The sequence below is a fragment of the Neolamprologus brichardi genome, chromosome 11, assembly GCF_056152115.1.
Source record: "Neolamprologus brichardi isolate AB-2024 chromosome 11, ASM5615211v1, whole genome shotgun sequence".
Taxonomy (NCBI): Eukaryota; Metazoa; Chordata; class Actinopteri; order Cichliformes; family Cichlidae; genus Neolamprologus; species Neolamprologus brichardi.
Window position 1 is genome coordinate 16,627,898 of NC_142114.1, and position 12,684 is coordinate 16,640,581.

The window sequence follows — 12,684 nt, forward strand, 5'->3', positions numbered from 1 at the left end:
GTAAAAGCAGAGAGATATTACTGACTAAGTGCACTGCCCTGCACGTCTTTTAGATGTTGATGGTATCTGTGGTCATTGATTTATTCTCCAACAGGACAGTGATGCCAAACACAGAGCTATCTTCAGCAAAAACAAGAAAAATTAGTTCTGTAGCAGATGGTCTGGCCCTCACTGAGCCCTGGTCTCAGCGCGATGCGGTCAGTCTGGGATTGTGAGCTCTCCAACTTTAACACACTCACCAAATACCTTCAAAAGCTGTGCAAGTGTACCAAAGACAAGTGGCACTCGTTTAAAGGCAAAGGGTGTCGTTTTTTACATTTTTACAGCACTTTTCTGAAGGGCTATTGATAAATGCAGAGTGATAAGGATTCTTTTTTTAAAACAAAATATCACAGGACTGTGTTCAAAGGAAATCATTACATGGCATCTTAAAATTATGGATCCTGCTGGCAAGTAACTTATCAAACACACTTTAAAGGCTGATTCTGTTCATAACATTTATGGACAGAGATTCAAGGCACAGCCAAGTGGCATGGGCTTTTTGGTTTGGTGGCCTAAGGATCACCTCTCTTTTGGAGGATGATGAGGTTCTTTTGGCTGGATTACGTGGCGAGTCTACGCTCTCAGTTTCCAGCCAAGTGTGAAGGAGCAGGAATGAGAACCAGCACCTCCAAGTCTGGTTCTCAGCTGGAAAAGGTTTCAGTTGCAACTCCGGGAGTTGCCCCAAGTGCAGGGGTCTAAGTATCTACATTCCAACCCTCACCTATGGCCACAAGACGTGAGTAATGACCTACAGAATGAGATTGTGGATACAAATGGTGGAAATGAGCTTCTTCCGAAGGGTGTGTGGGCTCTCCTGTAGAGATAAGGTAAGGAGCTCGGGGAGAGGCTCAGAGGAGAGCAGCTACTCCTCCATTTGAAGGAGCCAATTGAGGTCGTTTGGTCATCTGACTAGGATACCTCCTGGACACTTCCTAATTGAGGTGTTTCAGGTATGTCCTACCAGGAAGCAACCCCATTGTAGACCCAGGGCACACTGGAGAGATTATCTCAGCCTGCTCGGGAATGCCTTTGGCTCCCCCCACAGGATGAGCTGGAGGAGCTGGCAGCAAGAGGGAGGTCTGGGCATCTCTGCTTAGGTTGCTCCCTCCAAGACCCAGACCAGGATAAGCAGCAGAAAACGGATGGATTGATAGTAAAGCAAACTCCAGTGGGAATCATAATTTAAAAAATGAGCTTTTTGTCATATCGAGCACAACTTTAAACCAGTGGCTTAATTCCTAAAATCATCAGGAAACTATTTATTGAAGCCAAAGAGTGAGATGAAGAGTTATATTATCCCTTAGACTTCCATACAACTGGAAATCTTTTTGCAGCCAGTGGAGTCGCCCCCTGCTGGTCATTAAAAAGACTGCAGCGATAAGACACAACCTGGAAGCTACGTCAATCTTTATGTTTGGAAATGAGTAATTGCACTTATTGTGGCTACTTCCTCCTATTTATAGTCTTAATTCTAAGTAAGGCTAACTGACTTCTTATTAATTAACTTGAATCAATGATTAAGTGGCATTTTAAAGTTATGACAAGTTAAGGCTGAGCATTTACTGTATAACCATTTATAACCAGGCAGGTTTCTAATGTGAGCCATGGACTGAGGCCCTTTTCGTAAGGCAGTAAAGATGATAAATGCGGTACAGTGAAGAAGAAACTACAGTCTAATACAAATATTTGAATTTACTTTTTGACTCCAAATATTTTTCCTGTTTACCGCAGCATTTAATGGTTTTTCTTCTTAAAAACACTTGTGTGTGGACTACAGCAAACCTCAGCGAGTCATAGCCGCTGCAGTGTAAACCAGCAGACTTGTGTCTGCCTGATGTCTCAGCTGTAGTTTAAGTGCATGTATGATAAAAACTGTTTCCACTATAGGGCTCCACAAGGACCCTTCTTAAGAGAGCACAAGCTGGACATGTGTTCTTACACACAAGCATAGACACACACTCGTACATGTGCTCACACAGTCACTCACATTCTGTGGCCATGCACCGAAAGCCACGGTGGATTTATGTGAGCAGCCGTTTCCAAAAAATCTATTATTTCCATATGGTTCTTATACTCTCGCACACTGGCCAAAGCAGCATGGGGAGTGCTTGTGTGAGTTTTTCTCCATAACAGCATAGCGTGTTTGTGCTTACCTCTGTGATGTCAAGTTAATTCGTCCCTTCTTTATTAGCTGCTTGTCCTCAACTTTTCCTCACTCCACCCTTACTTCCCCCAGGGACTAGGAGAGAAACGGCCCTCTGTGTAATCTGCTTTATTTCACATCAGTTCAGTTTGTGGCATTAATTGTTTGACCTATTTCTCTCTCCGTCTGCTTTGGTGTTTCTGTCCTGCAGGTGTGCCGAGGAGGTGCGCTGGACTCCAGGGCGGAGCAGTGTGCGGCCTTTAACACCCAAGAATTCATGTATCGACTGTACAACTGGGAACCTTTCACTGAGGGTGAGAACTGAGCTAACACACACGGTAGTTTAGTGGTGACCGGCACAGTGCTTCAATGTTATAATAGGCTTATTGGGGGAATTAAATGGTATGATGGGGGAGGCGGGGGTTGGGGGGGGAATGTGTGTTTGAGTGAGTTAAATATTTCTCTGGTATGAGTGTGTCCCGGATGACCTGCGCTGCTTGCCCAGCCCACCACAATCCCCGCTCTCTGTCGTTTGAGCAGGCCAACATCTGCATGCAGCTTCGAGGGTGGTGAGAGTCAATAGAAACAGAGAATGACTGGAACCCAATCTGCTTTGATTCTTTGCACCGAACACTTTCCCTCTTCTGTTTTTCTTCTCATTTGTCCAACATCTCCCTTTCTCCCCTCCTCTCCTGCCAAGTTTCTCCTCCCAACTCTGACTAAGCACACGGATTCCTACTGAGTGAGATAAAGAAGGAGAAAGAAGGACGGGGAGAGGGAGGTGAGAGGTGATGGGATGCGAGTGTTTTGTCACATGACCGCTGGGAGCAAACGGAGACAACGTGGCTTGCGTGCGTGTGCGTGCGTGTCTTTGTTTCTTCACACAGAAGTGTGCAGCTCCGTGTGTTTGTTTACTCTTTGGTTAAGTGTGCAAAGGTTCGCAGCAGTGGAGCTTGTCTTTGTTTTCCAATGCTGGAGGCAAAGAAAGAGAAAAGGCTCAGCGGATATTTGAGGAATTTGAGCGAATAGGAAGGGTGAATATTGCTTGCATGGAGCTGAGGGAATCGAGGAGGGAAAGAGAAGAGAGAAACACAGCTGTGGGATGATATCAACAGTATTTGTCATTAGAATTAGAAATATGTGCTTGAGCCTGTGTGTATTTGTGGTATTAACATATTGGCAAGAGTGCTTGTGCTCTAGATGAATAGCTTAATGGATCTCAGATAAAACAGAAACAGGGGGGGGGGGGGGGGGGGGGGGGGGGGAGAAAGCGTTTGCTCATTCGTGTTTGTGTGTCCGTCTGTCTTTGCACTTGTGATTACTGGATGAGCTGGATGAACTCCTTCGACCCACTCAGACACTGGGGGAAGCACAGACCCAGTAACAGTAGATCAGCAACACCACCCGGCCTGCACACAAGTACATTAGTTTGGCAAATTTTGTCAAAAAGAAATACACAGTTAGCACACTAGTCCAAATATAGACAGCACACACAGCTGAGAACGTGGAGTCAGTAGAGTTTATTCATTAAAGCGGAGCACGACACGCGATCAATACAGTAAAAGTTAAAGTAGCTCCAGTTAATAGATTATTTAATGGAGCAGATGAAAGCAGTTCAAAGAGTTCTCCCACTGAGTGTTTTATCAACTTCCAGCCCACTATCTTGATTTTCCATCCTGTTTAAATTTGCTGTTATCAGTCTTGTTTTTGGTCGCAGCAGGAAGCTGTTTTTAATGTTAAAGCTCCATAAACCGACTGTTTATGGAGCTGCTGAATACTGTGGAGCAGTCGTGGAATCAAAATAGGCTGCATGTACTTTTGATTGAGCAAGGACCCCTATGGCCAAAAGAAACTTCTTTTCAAGCTGGGGTCATTTAAATTTGGAGATCCATCTCTGTTCTGGGACCTCGCCATGCTTTCCCCATGTGCGTACACACTGCAGTGCAAAATCAAGCAGGCATCACTGACAACATAGCTGGGGTGGAGGTGGGTTGCAAGGTGGGTTGCAGGTTCTAAAGTACACTACATGGACAGCCCTTAATCTTGTCTTTTTTCACTGCCATTGCCACAACTGTATAAAATCAAGCACCTAGCCACGCAGGCTGCCTTACCAAACATCTGTGAACAAACGGGTTGTTTCTTAAGAGCTCACTTGATACGAGTGTGATATTGTAATAGGATGCCACCCTCACCACAAGCCAGTTTGTGAAATTTCTTCCCTCCCAGATATTCCATAATTAGCTGTAAGTGGTATTATTGAAGAGCGAAAGCATTTAGAAACCACAGCAGAGGGGCAAACCACATAAAGTGCTGAGGCGTATAGCGTGTAAAAGTCACCAGCGTTCTGACTCAGTAACTCCAGCGCTCCAAACCTCCTCTGGCATTAACATCAGCACAGAAATTATATAGATTTCCATGCCTCAATAGCTCCTGTAGGTGTAATTTGTAAGCAGCCCAGTGCTTTTGGCCATATAGCATAACTGTAGGCAGGCTAAAATAATTAAATAGCATGGCAGGTATGACATTTACCAATGGGATGCATGGAAGGTGTGCAGATCCCATCATTTGGCATGTTGATAAATGTATACTCTGTTGAGAAAGTATGAATTGAGTGCTTTTGCTCTGACTTTCTCTTGAAACAATAAACCTCTTGAAAGGCCCGCAGACAGGAGCGGGTGGGCATGGATAAAAATCCTCTATCAGTGAACCTATTGCAGTGTTGGAAAAACCCTAAATCGGTGTGAAATGAAAAAGTAACACAGTAAAGCATACTGTGTGAGCATATTTTAAAAAGATAATTATGAGTTTTTGTCTGTTATTTGTAACACTCATACTTGCATACTTACTTGTACTTGCAGCCAGAAAAAATAAGCCCATAGATGGATATCGTTTTTTCCCATTACCTGAGTGAAAGGTCAGAGGCCGGTGTGTTTCAGCTGAATGCCTTGTGTTTCCCAGGGGAATACAACATGTCAGCCATGAAGGCTGTTTAAGATTTCAGTCAGACTTTGGGAAGTTTGAGGCGGATCTACAAGATTAATTCTGTGTGTTTGCACCAGAAGTCATCGGCGGGGTATCAGCTGGAGTCAAACTGTCTGCATAAACACGCGGGAGGTTTCCTTTTACCCACTACCATGTTTCTGTGCGTTTGTGAAACGGGATTGGGGGGGGAGAGAGAGATATCGCTGCATCCTGAATTGAGCTGCTGTGCGTCCTTGCCCTCTGCTTCACTTTGGGTTGTTTTAAACTGATGTGTCCTTGAGGTCTGCTGAGAAGAGGAGAGGGCTGGATAAGGGGGGGGGGGGGGGGGGGGGGGGCAAAAGGGCAACCTCTGGTAGGGGGGAGTTTATGGGAAAATAGTCAAAAACACTCACCAAAGTCCACGCTTTGGCTGCACTATGCTGCTGTGCTGTGGGGGGCAGATGCTGTAGCCAGGTGACGTCACACTCGATCAGCAGGAGATGATCCTTTCCCACTCCGCTGAGTAAACTCTATCACATTGTTTACTTCAGTCCGGTCCCATTGGCCACAACCCAGATTTTCATATCTGGCTTCCTATCAACACGCTGGAGGCTGCGATGGAGTGCTTGAGTGTGTTTGAACACTGACTGCTGCATGTCATTTTTATCCAGCTGCTCTCATCTGTTTAAAGTTCTGTAGCACTGCATACATTTCCAGTCAGTATTTATGTTACGCGGTGCAGTCAGCTTGTGAACGTTTTCGCCTCCAAGGTGACGAGCTCTGTTATGTTTGTTCTTCGGAGTGGCGCGGCCTCAGGTTTAGAAGTGTACGTTTAAACAGTAAAGCTGCCACCGTGGTTATAAGCCACGCAAGCGATGGGCCCTGACTAATTTCCTGCTACACGCTCGGATCTGGTTAGCAGCGATTCTATAGATTTGTAAGCGCTGCACGTGCAGGTGTTGTTTTACTTGAATATTTCCTTTTTTCAGGCCTCATCCCCTCTGTGCACACCCAGCCTCCTCTCTTCCTGTCCCACTGCCTCTCTCTTTCTCTCTCCCCGTTGGAGTTTGTTTAGATGAAGCGATAGCGGGGAAGTATATTTAGGCACCATATATTCCACTGTCTGAACACTAAGCTCAGACAGGGAGCGAGAGTTAGAGCGACAGTGGAAGAGAATGAGAGAGCAGAGAAAACAGAGAGGCAAAGACGAGTAGGAAGAAACAAATGGAAGATAAAGGCTAAATTTAAAGAAGACAGTTTGGAGCTGAGACGCGCTCGAGCGTGGCTTAAGGAGACGGAGAACGAGGGAGGTGATGAGGAAGGCAGAGAGAGCATGTGTGGCGACATGTATCCCGCTTTTAGCTCCCCCTCTTTTTTCTGTCACTGTCTCCAGTCTAATCTCTCAAAGATAACTATGACAGACAGATGGAGAGAATGAGGGTGGAGGGAGAGAGGGTGGGAACGCTGACTCTCTTTTTCCATCTCTTTCTCTCTCTCTCATTCTTTCTAAATATGTACCATATATCTTCTCATATCTCTCTGCCAGTGTTGGGAAGGTTACTTTTAAAATGTATTCCATTACAGAATACAGAATACATGCCCCAAAATGTATTCTGTAACGTATTCCGTTACGTTACTCAATGAGAGTAACGTATTCTGAATACTTTGGATTACTTAATATATTATCATGCTGTTTACAACTACATGAATGTACTATTGCTGTGATTTATTACTGTTGCTGACGGTCCGCGGCTCCGAACCGTAGTAAAGGGACCTCTGGCTAATACGGTGGGTTCTGTTTCGGGCTCATAGCCGAAAACCAGCTTTACTTTGTTGTCTGGGTCAACTTTGCTAGCGAGAGACAGAGAGAGGCGTTGAAAGGCTGCTCCAACGGAACTTATTGTTTTTGGAGGAAAACACGAACACGGTGTACAGTCGAGTCTTAATAGCTTACTTACAACTGGGCTCGTCAAGCACTCTTCTTGGCTGCAGTGGTTATTATTATATTTACATGCTTCCAGCTCCCGTTTTTTGCTGGATGACAGCTCGTACTTTTCCTTTTTCTCCCTCCCTCGCTCACAGACACATAACGTGTATGGCAGTCCATTCTCCCTGCAGCACGGACTACACTGCCTATGATGCTACATTCTTTAGAGCTATACCTGTAGCATTCTGCCTATTAGCTTAGCACAACAACAACAAAAAGGCCTCTCTCACCCAGGAAACACGCAGAGAGAGAGCGTCACCCTGTAACCATGGCAACCGTAACGCTGCCGCCTGGAACAACAGAACGTAGCTGTCAAACAAAACCCAAACAGGCCTGACCCGCCACAATATGAAACAGGGAAGTACCGCCGTGTAATCCATTTATTTCAACAAAGTAACTGTATTCTAAATACCACCTTTTTAAACGGTAACTGTAACGGAATACAGTTACTCATATTTTGTATTTTAAATACGTAACGGCGGTACATGTATTCCGTTACTCCCCAACACTGCTCTCTGCAGTCATCAGATGGTAAACAAGGGGCCACACCGAGGCTGAAAAAAATACAGTTTTGCACAGTTGGATGCACAAATTAATGCACAGTAGAAATTCAAAAAGTTTGTGTGTCCATTAGAATCTGTCAAATGATTTATTTTAATCAATAAAAATGAAACATCATCATTTTGATTTGTTTTTTTCTACCACCTTATGTCAACAGCAAACTTTTCTGATATATTGAAATCAGAATAAATTACAATTACAGCAAGACAATTAAAGGCTAGCCTTAAGAAATTAGTTCCAGGAATGAAAAGTATATAATATACAGTAGTATACTTCTTATTTATATAATATATAAGAACTATATTATACTATTCATCTATTTTTCAAATGTGCTGGTTTGAATATTTGTTAATGGCCGGTTATAAATAAGCTTTTTTTCCCATTGGCATTAGATAGTTTACATTTATCTAGTCTAGATCACATTGTCCTCAATGCGACATATGTCTGCAATAAGTTTTCCTCACTTGAAGCATCTCCTCCAACTCTGCACATGATGGAGGACATCATGTAGTCTTAGGCCTGCCCCTCTCTCGATTTCCAACAGGGATTCATCTCGGGACACAATGACATATTTTTGTACGTGATAAAGTGTTTTATTTTGTCTGTTTTCACTGAGAATTAATAGTTTCTCTGGAAACTCTGCTGAGTCCCTTCATCGCTAAATCTGTTGCTGTTTAGTCTCTTCATCTTTAGTCCCTTGAAAAATTGTTTAAATTCCTCAAACTCCATGTTTACCTGTGTTGAAGGACTGCTGCTACAGTATCACAGTGTATTTATAAGCAAACTTATGCGCAATCTCCTGCCTTACATTTGTGTCTGTATAAAACTGTTAAATATCAAGTCTAGATCAACTGTTTTGCTTTAATGCCCTCCTCACCACTTCCACCCACTTAGCGAGAGGAAATTCACTCCTTAACGCTGGAAATATGTGTTCCCTTTGTGGAAACATAAAAACCACAGATCTCGATCTGTACGTCAGCCCAAGCTTGAAATGACATTTTAACAGTCTACTTTAACTTGCACTTATTATCCAAGTGGAGGTTATTCATTAACATTTTTAACGACTTCTCATCTATGATATGGTTTTCACCCCATGTTTCTCTCAGTCTGTGCAGTGATCATTGCAAAATGTGATCCCGGAGCCTCGGTTCCTTTAACAGGAACTACCACGAAGGTTTTGAGTACTTCAGCAGGTGTTTGTCCTTTCTGAACTCGACGGCCTTGCAGTCGTGCCAGATGCAGTCATGAAACTGTACAGGTGTGCAGCTGACATTAAAGGTTGAGTTTAAAGATGGCTGCTCTCTGGGCCATCGGGACTGAGTAAATGATGGTAGAGGTAAGAGGGCCACGTGGCCGTTTCCTCAACCCCAGTTATCACACATTTGTCACACATTCTTTTTCAGTTTAATGCTTTTGTAAGTCACTTTTGAGTGATCTGGTGTACGGTGTCACAGCTGCTTTGATCCCAGCACAAGATAGTTTAGTTTCCTGCTTGTGTGACACCTGGCTGAGCAATGAGCAGATTTGAGGACCCTGAAAGCATATGGATTTCCTTTGAATGTGTGTCATACGACACTTTTTGAATCCTCTCTTGGACACACAAGGTGAAAGCAGGGCGTTGGTATTTGACCTTTACCCTTTGTTCTCCGTTATCTCCTATGAACCTCATGACTTCGAAGGTGATGGAAAGCTCGGTTTACTTTCTGCTGATGTCATGACTTGGAGTGGAAATTTTTCCATTCTGCAACAGTGTAACCATTTCGCAGCACTGCTGTATTATCACAAACAACATTTGGTTGCATCATAAGATTACCACAGGCTTTTGATAAAAATTATTTATCTGTATACTGTTTTGACTGCTCCAGGCAAAGTGGCACGGTATTCATATATGTACAGAATTTAATGGTTTTTACAGTTTCAGAAGACGAGAATTTTCCCCTTAAACCCCCAGCCCCTCCCTCCTCTCTTCACCTACCTCTTCTTCTCATGGAGTGAGCTCATGTCATTAGTCCTGTTTCAAACAAACATGATCACAGGCCTGTACATTCACATACCCCTACAGCTTCTTCTTAAATAAACTGCCAAACAGTGGACCCAATCACCAGCCCTTCCTCTGTGTCTTGCTCTTCATTTTAAATGAAGATCTTAACCTTTTAGGAAACAGACCCATACTCTTTCTCCTAGGACTATGATGAGAAGTTGTAGGCTACATCATACATTTGAGGAAACCAGCAACTACTTTGTCTGGAGTTTGGTTGTGGGAGGGAGTTGTTATGCTTCAAGACTGTTTTATTCCTTGGTGTTTTACATGCTGAATTACAGTAACTCTGAGTCTTTCATAAAATACAGGTTACTTACACACCCTGCAGTCTGAAAAAGCATCATGTTTAGGCACGAATGGAGGACTGAAGACGGTCTGCTGATGTTGTGCTCATGCCATGCCCTCAAATATATTAGTTCTTTTTCTTCAAAAAAAGCTCCTTATTTTCTTCACATTTTCCTTTTACCACTCTGCCCTGTGTAGTTTACTGTATTCTCCACACTATTTATCTTCCCTATCCTCTCTGCACTGAATGACTTTCATTTTCTCTTTTACCTTGAAGCGGTGCCCTCTTTCTTTAGTTCTTCGACTCTGTGTTTCCACACACTCTTCGCCCTGCTGCGTGCATCCTTTGGGTCGCACTCATAAATCTTGCCTTTTTCAAGCCTAAGATTACACCTCTTTTCTGCGTATGTATCCGCTGGGAAGGTGCAGCAATGAACAGCGGGGAAATAGCTGATCACTCTCCCTCTCAGGGGTTACATGGTCTGGCCTCAGTTTCCTGACCACATGGAAAGACATTCATCCTTCCAGCTGTTTCATCTCCGTGGTTGTCAGAGAGAGAAAAAAACTCTGCACACACACACACACACAGAGTTAAGAAAAACATACATGCTGTCTAGTGACCCTGCTGCCCTGTGTTTCTGTGTTACAGTTGGGGCAGACAAGCAGTGCGAGCTGACCTGCAGACCCGCTGGCTATCGTTTCTACGTCCGTCAGTCAGAGCGTGTCAGAGACGGGACCCCCTGCTTCAATGTTAGCACCAATGATGTGTGTGTGGAAGGACAATGTCTGGTGAGTGGTTTCAAATGTGTGTGCGAGATTTCTTGTTTCACGTGTCTGAGTCCAAGTGTCTCCTGTCTCGAAGAGGTTGACAAAGCCCAGAATCTGGCTGTCTCAGTCTCACGTCTGGAAGCTGATTTAAACTGGCATTCAGAGTCAGGCTCTTTTTACGGCCCTTCTCGGGGCCTCTTTTCTTTGCATCTTTTCCTCTTTCTCTCATTTGCACTCTCACTCTCTGATTTTACCCTCGTTCCACCCTTCTGCTCCTGGCAGGAATCTAGCGAGCATCAGTTACCAATTTAAATAAGCAACGTTGAAATAAACACTGGCAATGGATGCGAAATGTCAACAAGATTGGACCCGTTTTTCTCCATCCCCACCCCTTCTCTAACATCTCAATTGTTTCCCAGCCACATTTCCTTCATTGTCCGACCCATCACTCACATCTTTTCAACTCCTTCTCCTGTCAGACGGAGGGCTGTGACGGGGTGCTGGGCTCCGGCTCTGTGATTGACAAATGTGGAGTGTGTGGTGGGCGGGAAACATCGTGTCGAAGGGTGACGGGAAGCTTCCACAATACCACGGTTCCTCTTGGTTACCACAAGATCCTGGACATCCCACCCGGAGCCACCTTCATCAACATCACCGAGAGACGGGCGAGCCCTAACTACCTGGGTAAGCTGAGTTGCACACGCACACATTCGGTTTAGGGTTTCTTGAATAATGCTGGCCTACAGCTCCAGTAAAAGTGAAATACTGGCGAGGATAGTGCAGATTTGGGAATGAGATTTGGCCCGTGATCGTGTGTGTGCTGGTTTTGACTGAGACCTGAGATTTTTGTGGCCTCACAGACTCTAAGCTAGCATTGTTAGAGCTCATAAAGAATCAGTCAAGTGTGTAGATTTCTGTGTGTGCGTGTGTTTCTTGTCAGCCTCCTGTTTGTTCACCACACAGCACTCCAGGGTCTGTGTTTGTCTTTTTTGGGAATGTGTTTGAGCATATGGGGGGATTTTCTAAGAATTCACCAGACTAAACAAGGCCCTAATAAGAAAAGAAAAATTCACCCCAGTTCTTCTGACATTCCCACTCCCTCTTCCCTTTTTCCAGCCATGAGGAGTGGAACAGGAGCTTCCGTGGTGAATGGACGTTGGGCTGTGGACCCCCCAGGGGAGTATCAAGCAGGGGGCACTACCTTCACCTACACCAGGCCTAGAGCACAGGCAGAGGGGGAGGAAGCAAAGGGCGAGTCCCTCTGGGCACCAGGACCCACAAAGACACAGCTACAGCTATATGTAAGTTCTGTAAGCACACATGGACCAGCAATACAAAATTAAGATTTACTCAGAGAAACATGTATACATACAGAATATTTCTCTAATATATCTCCATGTCACGGTTTTGTGCCCGAAGCTGTGTTCTTCTGCTCTGTGTCAAGATCCTCCAAGGAGACGGAATTATTTTAGTATTATGGCAGGATAAAGAAGGATATACTAAAGCTTATCCTGAGCCACCTGAAACTATCCAAGGCTTAATAATAACAGCGCTAACCTCGGGCTAAAATCTTATTAAAGATCAGGAGTCATGTGTAGCTTCACATCCAGTAACATCAGGATCAGAGGAGGTAAAGAAAATAGCTCTGGTTTGATCTCCCCAAGAATCACCAGCATTTTTAAGGTTTAGCGAGATACAAAAAGTAAGATATAAAAAGATTAAAACGCTGTCACCATGGCAGCGGCACTGTGATGCCGTGTAGCTCATTGCATGCTTGTTAGATGGATTAAGAATATGTGCTCCCTCTAGATTCTTGCCAGTGTTGCAAAATAAATATATAAATAAATCAACTTTTTGGCACACCCTGTAGATTTGAGTTAACACACAGACCACAAA

At 44.2% G+C, this 12,684-nt stretch overlaps 1 protein-coding gene across 1 annotated transcript in view; it reads left to right on the forward strand.

Moving 5' to 3' along the window:
- The window catches only part of adamtsl4 (ADAMTS like 4), a 38,083-nt gene that overhangs the window by 17,991 nt on the left and 7,408 nt on the right, over window positions 1–12,684 (forward strand). Inside the window, exons 7-10 of the mRNA XM_087848227.1 lie at window positions 2,397–2,499; window positions 10,670–10,809; window positions 11,268–11,472; window positions 11,905–12,089. Of these exons, the coding sequence (XP_087704353.1) occupies window positions 2,397–2,499; window positions 10,670–10,809; window positions 11,268–11,472; window positions 11,905–12,089 (633 nt within the window). The remainder of the gene's footprint in view (window positions 1–2,396; window positions 2,500–10,669; window positions 10,810–11,267; window positions 11,473–11,904; window positions 12,090–12,684) is intronic.